The sequence below is a fragment of the Cyprinodon variegatus genome, unplaced genomic scaffold, assembly GCF_000732505.1.
Source record: "Cyprinodon variegatus isolate N-32 unplaced genomic scaffold, C_variegatus-1.0 Scaffold122, whole genome shotgun sequence".
NCBI classification, from domain to species: domain Eukaryota; kingdom Metazoa; phylum Chordata; class Actinopteri; order Cyprinodontiformes; family Cyprinodontidae; genus Cyprinodon; species Cyprinodon variegatus.
The window spans coordinates 321,481-329,049 of NW_015150575.1; the positions used below are offsets into that span (position 1 = coordinate 321,481).

General features: G+C 38.1%; 1 protein-coding gene across 1 annotated transcript in view; it reads right to left on the reverse strand.

Moving 5' to 3' along the window:
- Nucleotides 1–5,828, reverse strand: part of usp50 (ubiquitin specific peptidase 50) — a 6,810-nt gene extending 982 nt beyond the window's left edge. The window contains exons 1-6 of the mRNA XM_015375601.1: nucleotides 4,815–5,828; nucleotides 1,987–2,199; nucleotides 1,723–1,918; nucleotides 1,406–1,597; nucleotides 1,189–1,331; nucleotides 607–736 (exon numbers count right to left, since the gene is read on the reverse strand). Of these exons, the coding sequence (XP_015231087.1) occupies nucleotides 607–736; nucleotides 1,189–1,331; nucleotides 1,406–1,597; nucleotides 1,723–1,918; nucleotides 1,987–2,199; nucleotides 4,815–5,365 (1,425 nt within the window). The 5' untranslated portion in view covers nucleotides 5,366–5,828. The remainder of the gene's footprint in view (nucleotides 1–606; nucleotides 737–1,188; nucleotides 1,332–1,405; nucleotides 1,598–1,722; nucleotides 1,919–1,986; nucleotides 2,200–4,814) is intronic.
- Between the last annotated feature and the right edge of the window lie 1,741 nt (nucleotides 5,829–7,569).

The following is a 7,569-nucleotide window of genomic DNA, read 5'->3' on the forward strand; positions in this document are numbered from 1 at the left end:
CTTTTCTCTTGAAAGACAATGTTAGAGAAATCTAGAAATTTAAGTTTGCAAACCTAAATTTTTAGAAAATATTTCTAATATAAATACGTTTAAAATGACTTTCTTTTTGTTAATATTTCTCGACAATCACCGAATTTAATTAACTGTTTGCTCCTGTGTCTGTGGAGCAGCATGTGTCTCTTTGGACCCTCTACAATGGCTCTTAATAGTGGCAAAAAAAGTGATATAAATAACTTATGTAATGTACTATTAGAACAAATACCAGTATTAGACACTTTTTTTTTTTTTTTTTTGAAAAAAATATTGGACATCACGAGAAATATTTTTCCTTTAATTAGCTTGGAAACTAGGTGTTTTATTATTATTTTTGTTAACATCAAATATTTTCCCTACAGAAAAAAAAAATCCATACCTCAGTTTTATGAATCGTTTTGTGTTTCCCTTTTTTTTTTTAAAAAAAGCAATCGTGATATTTTGTGGCTCTAAATGAGTTTTTCTTAGCTGAACTCAGGGCAAAATGACTGTTTGGATATGAAAGGTTGCAGACAAGCTTTAGGGCCTGCAGAGGCTTGGCGCTAAGAAAAGATGAGGGCACTGATAACTCACCACAACAGCATACAGATGGTACGGAGACGCCTCCTGTGCCGAGCTGGATAGAAACGCTGAAATATCCAGCTCCATGGAGAAGGAAACATTGGCTGACAGTTTGACCTGACTCTTCCCCTTACAGCCAAACCTTAAAAGAAGATGATAATTATACTGGATCAAAAGAAGGTATTTATATTCCTCTAGCCACTTTTATCTTTTTATTTAAGGTGTTATAAAACTGTCTCCAAGCTGCTTGGATTAGTTTGCATGTCAGGCTAACATGAGCTCATATTTTTATTGCTTTATGCATCTATACAGTGAAGGCAGGTACCAAATCTACGTTTGTAATATCTTGAATAATATTTTTTGCAGTTTTCCTGTGAAACCTTTAAAGGGATAAATATTATTCCTTTGTTTTGGCCAAAGCAAAAATGTTAAATGACAAATAAGAGGATTTTTACCTTTTTAATGCTATAGTTTGTGGATCAGTAGTTGAGACATTGGATTATATATACGGTATGACATGAATCAATAATGTGAATTATAGCTGTAATCAGATCTATTATGGAAAAATTTACATAGATTGTGTTTTATACTTACCGTTTCAGGTGCAATATGAGAATCTCTGGGGGCTTGTCTAAACAGGTTTGGACTGCTGCTTCTCTTCTCAGCCCACAGGCTGAGCAGAGCGTCTGCTCGGCCGCAGTCAGGATGGTCTCCTCAAAGAACAGAGATAAACAATCCTGCACAGACATCAAAAATGGGTGAAGTTCAGGTCTCGCAGAACAACAGCGGGGACAAATCTGTTCAAACGTACCTCAATGGAGCACTTCTTGGATTTTTTGGGAATTGGAAGTGAAAGTACAGTGAAGATTTGGGCATTGTGTGCCTGGTGGCCACACTGCATGAAGTAGGTCAGGTAGCTTAGCTGCCCTTCAAACAGATCTGAGATGATAGTGGACTCGGTGGTGCTCTGTTTTTCTCCTGGCTGTTGTCCCGAGAAATGAATCTGACGTTTGCCGACCAAATAAACACAAATGTGAACTTGGGAACTTATGAAAATATTTTTTTTAAAGGAAATTTTAATCTGTATTTTTAACAGACAGTCTTAGTAGAAGAGTGATTTTGCGGCACCTTTTTCAGATCTTCATGGAGGCCATTTAAAAGGTGAAGCAGCAGTTCCTGAGCATCCTGCTGGGTGTAGTTATCAAACTGGGGGAAGATGGAGCCCAGCATGGACCTGGTTTCAACAGGGGCACAGCTGGAGCTGCTCCCCAGCCACATCTTCTCCAGCAGCTGGACAAAAACCTGTGCAAGCCTGCATTTACACCTGAACAAAGAGGTTCAATCAGTGGATCTGGAGCTTAGGAGAGAGAAGAGAGGCAGGGTGCTGCATACCTTCCCAGGTCTTTGCGTGTATCTTGATTAAGAAGGTGCTCTACAAGGGGCATAGTTGAACAAAGACACTGCAGAACAGCATTTAAGTAGCATGAATTGCCAGAGTTGTCTAACCCACACACTCCTGGTCTGCTCTGCTGGCTCTGCAGCTGCCTTCCTAAGCTGCACTTCATATCCTCGGTCATCTGAACGCAGCCGTTTATGTTTGACCACCTGGAATAAAGACAGAAAACACATCAGTGTTCCACTTTGTGTGTCCCAAGTGGAAACAGCCTTCATTTACTGGGCTGGACTAGTTTGACCTCTGCCAAATTAAATGGTAGCCCTGGCAACAGAAATATCAGCATTCTGTATACATTTATTTGAAAGGAAACAAGCGGTATCTTAAAGCTAATTTGTCTTTATCATAGCAAAACTCTGATTTGAATGTGGTTAACTTGGAAACATAACCAATAGTTCTATTTATAGAGTTAAAGGAGCCACAATTTGAGCATTTGAGGGGTAAATTTTTTTTTATTTTATCCTCAAAGTGAGTCTTACCTGGTCTAGATAAAGAGAAAGATTAGTTATAGCAGATAAAACACAAAACATTTAAGAGCTTTTAGGAGTTTAATATCACATCAGTATGTCTGGGTTTTATAAATGGAAAACGGAAAACATCAAGTGTTTTTGTTTTTTTTTATTGGCTCATAATAGAATTTTTAGCTCATATTTTTTTATTTAAGAGCTAAAGATATACAGGTAACAGCAATGATATTAAATATTACAGAATTCTGTACTAATCACCCTAAATGTTCCCCCAGTTTAAAGTTAAGCTGTTCAACATATTGAATAACAGTAACACAGAAGTAACCTTCTTTTCTGATTTCATTTGAGGAAATTCAGGTTTTTACCTCATTGTAGTTATGAATTAGAGCTATGATCTAGATGTCATCCCTGAGGTGTTTAATAAGCCAATATATATCTAGAAATATGTCATTTAAACTAACCAATTAATGATTACACTTACCATAAAACCACAAGATGTAACATTTATTCTTTTAGCTTAAACATGATTCAAATTTTAAATATGCAATTATAAAAGAAACATTTAAATGAATAAATGTCCCTTAGAAAAATAAATTAAAATAAAAAATCTAATATATAAATGTAATTTAAAAAAGGATTTATATATTTTGAGCATGATTCAAATATTGAATATGCCATGAGGTTTATAAAATGCGCAGTTAAAAAAAAGTACTTGTCCCATTAAATAAAAAATGAATATAAAATTAAATAAAAAATGTATGAAGTTATCAAATGTTATTATACATTTATATAATATTATAAAGATAGATTTATGCTATTTATCTTGTACATTATAAACAATTTTATAAATAAACTCAAATTATACATTAGATCATTAAATCTTATTTTAAAAAGACTTCTTGTTTTATTTTAATAGATTGAGAGGGATAAAGTTATTTCTATTTCTTAAGGTTCGCCAATCTTTTGCACTGTTCTTTCTGGGGTCACAGGCTTAAATGTTTAGGAACCCTTGATCAAGGTTATGACCCTCCATCGGCATGTCTTTAGATATTTCGCAGCAGTTAAATTTTGAAGAAAAAAAAATGTATCTAGCAAGTGTAACAATTGTTATCATGACAGATTTAAAAGCTGACTGTGCCCCAAAAAACATTTTGTACCAAATCTCAGCAGTGGTGTTCTGTTCAATATCCAGACTCCCAGAGGTTTATGGATGAAACATGAACATAAAAGCATTTTCCATCTAACACCATTTAAAACTGGATATTCTCATAAGTATTGTGTATCTAATCACTGCTATGGCCACAGGTTTATAAATTCCCTCAGCTAGGTTTATGGACCAATAGTCCTGACAGAATTGTTTGTTGTACATTTTCTCAGTGTATAATAAGATACCACTTGTGCACTAAGTTCAATCTTGAAATTTCCTAAATGTTTCTCAGTCTCAGTTGTGAGTAATATAACAGCAGAAGTGATTGGGAACAATAACTTAGTGTATGGCCTTATAAAAATCCTTGATTAGGGTTGATGGATTGAAGGGTAACAGCGTCGGTAACTACTGACCTTTACAATTCTTGTGGCCTTTCTTTCAGCCCAAAAACACAGAACAGGGCTTTATGTAATGGGTGCACATGGCCTTACGGCTGTGTCCAAGCTTACATCACAACATTCAGATGGTGTTAAATCGCCCTGAGCTTAGACTCTAGAGCGGAGGAGACATGTACTCTGGACTGATCAATCATGCATGGTAATCTAACAGATTGGCCGTCATGACAGTTAGCATGAGATAAGTTGGTTTGGTGCTGCGCCACTGTTCTCACATGTCTGTGCAATAGTGCACAAAGCAAGGCCCATAAAGATATGGATGAGCAGGTTTATTGTCTAAGAACTTGATAGCAGAGAGTCTTAGTTTAATCTGATACACCTTTGAGTTTAAATGAATGAGAGGCTTTAAACATGTTTGTCCAACATCAATGTCTGACCTTATAAATGCACTCTTAGAAGGAAAGAATTAATGAAAAAACAAACTTTTTTTTTTTTTCCCCAAAGCTACAACCTGAAATCAAATTTTCTAAGGATGATTTTTAGGGTACATTTCTACCTATGTACTCAGAGAAGCATACAGATTGGTGTAAGAAAATAGACTGAAAATAACTGCTCAATATCCTGAAACAATTAGCCCTCTTTGCAAGATTTGATTATTTTAACCTTCTTAAATGTAGACGATAGAGGTCATTTGAAATCACTCTTGACTAATAATGATAATGAACAGGATTCAGCTGCAGTAGCTATTCACAACTAACCTTTGCTTAGAAAGGTTGGTTGTTTCCTGGTAGGAACAGCTGTTCAGTTGAGGCAGAGCGGGGACAGCCATGTTGTTATCGGCTGCTAGCTGCGAGGCCAGAGCCCTGGTGAACCCAGTCAGAGGAACGCTCCTGCCTGAGCCCCGGCTCTGCAGAGAGTGGAGCACGAATGTGTTGATGCAAACCATGTGAAGGGTGGCCCAAACGCCCGGCATGAATGTATCTGGCACAGATTCTTTCAGGTCTGACAAAGAGAACAAAGCAGGTCCTTTCCAGCCCTTGATGTGGCCTACGAGTTCAGACATTGAATCCTCAGATGGAGATGAGGACGGTGAGGGGACGATGGTTAGTATTTTTCCTGAAGGAGCAAAGTTGATATGAACATCCAATCCAGAGAGAATGGTTTTGAGTCTTTCCTCCATCCCTGCAGAGTTGTCCAGCTGAATAATGTTCCTTTGGCTGCAGAAAGGCTCGACCAGTCGTCTGACCACCTGCTCAACTACAGGCCTGCTGCTCTGCTTCTGGAGATGCTCTGGAGAGTACAGGTACATGTTACAGATGAACCCAGTGCTTGAATCATAGAGGAGGGCCAGATGGAAGGAGCAAAGACTGTGCTGGTAGGAAAGTCTGTATTTCTTCACAGTCAGGCTGCGACCAGGAGTGTGGAGAGTCTGGTAGCGCCTGCATAAATGTTTGCAGAAAGCAGACAAAGCTTCCAGCTTGTGTTCATCATTGAGTTTGGTTAGAGCCAGTAGACGGGTTTGGATGCTGTTCCTTTTCAGGACGCCTTGCTGTCTGTCCAGTTTCAAGGTTTGCTCAGACCCAGAGGTGCAGCTGTCCTCAAGAGACAAACCACTCCGGAGAACAATAGAAAACAATGTTAATGCCTCACTGTGCTCCTCATCAGAGAGACAAATGCACCTTTCCTTACTCAGGCTGTGTGGGAATCGCTGAGCTCCAACTTTCTCTCCAGCAGATCTCCTAATCAGCAGCTGGATGGCTTCTATATCCAAAGCTTCCAGAAAAAGTTCTCTGGCTGTGTAGTAAAGCTGATAGTTGGGTCTCATCCCAGTCTTTTCCAATGACTCCACTTTTTTGGATCTAAATATGTTTGGCAGGCAAACTCTGCCCTTCTGTGAATCTCCATGCAGGTCTCCATCCACTAGATGGCACTCCTTCGATGTCCAGTCACACTCCTTCACTGACAAAATGCTTGCCCTCATTTCTAGCCTCTTAGGAAAGAAAAAAAAATCTTTCATTTATATAGAACCACCATAGTATTTGGAGATTAAAAAGCTGATCTGGTTTCTAAAATCTTCTCCCATCCTGCGTTTGAATTGAAAGCATCAACCAACAGGAGCATCAAACCAACCAGGAGATTCCTGTCTCTGGGATGTCTGTTTTCCTGTAAGTCTGACTGACTTTGTGTACGTTCAATGTACATGACAGCTAAATGTTCTCAGTTGAAACACACTCAGGAGAATCCGCTGTGAAGGCGAATCATTTGGGATCCACAGTAGCCAGACAACCCAGACAACACACAAACAGGTTGCAGTGCAGTTACTATGGTTGTTTTTTTCCTCACTGATGTCCCTTAATGATGCAGATTAAGACAACACGTATGTTTACAAGCAAAGCCAATCGGTTTTCACTGTGAAACAGCCCTGCCTTCCTAAGTTGGCCTGTGTAAATTCTGATCTATAGTCAAACACAGGAAAATACTCTTTATCACTTTCAAAATTTGTATCCTTCCCTGCAAAATTCCATTTTCTTTATTTTCTAACTCTATTCACTTTCCCCACTTTTAATATAATTTTTATGCAATAAATAGAAGCTGCAATAACAGGTGGAAATGTTTTTATAGATATTACCTAAGGCTTTGCTAAAGCACTTTCTATCATGATGTGTTGTCAGAATGGTGGTCTCATGTTGGGGTTTATTAGAGCTAAATATATTAGAAGTAACCTTAGAGGAGTAGAGAAAAAATATTTGGCAAAGTCAATAAATGGTTCATCAACAATATAAATACAAATAAACGTGTCAGGAAATAGAAGGATTTGACATAGGATGGAACAAACTAACTGCCTTAAATTTGCCAGGGAGCTGATTGGTGGAATAGGTGGAACAGTGGAAAAACTCTGTGGAGGACAGCCAGACTGAACAACAGGGGAAGCAAACAAGTATGATTGGGAAAAGAAAGATATGGGGGAAAATGACAGAAACTAACCAGCTTAAAGCTGCATGGGAGGTGATCAGTGGCATGGAAACCAGATGAGTCTAATTAGCAGAGTGCACAGATTCTTCATAAGCACAAAAATAAATAATCAGAGATCTGAACAGAAAGCAAAAATATCTAGTCAACCCTAAACTATGGATCAGGACTGAACTATGGCTCTAACCCAACACATGAAGAAAAGAAGTATGAATCAAGAATACCAAGACCAAAGAGTCAATTATGTGTGATCTTTGTGCGATTTTGAGGACATCTCTGGCAGCCCCTAAGCTTATATGCCAGATTTCTTATATGTTTCCTTTTCAAGCACTTTCATTGTCCCTCTTTGGTTGGCTTCCCTGTGGACTTTGATTCACTGTAATGTTGAGAAATAAAATGAGTCTTTATCTGCAGCTTTCCAGTGGACCTTTCTATTCCATCTTGCCGAAAAATAATTTAGTTCCATCTAAAGAAAAGTAACTGTTGGGAATACATTTGCACAGCATTTCACTATGTGGATTTTCTCTGTATTTGTTCATTTGA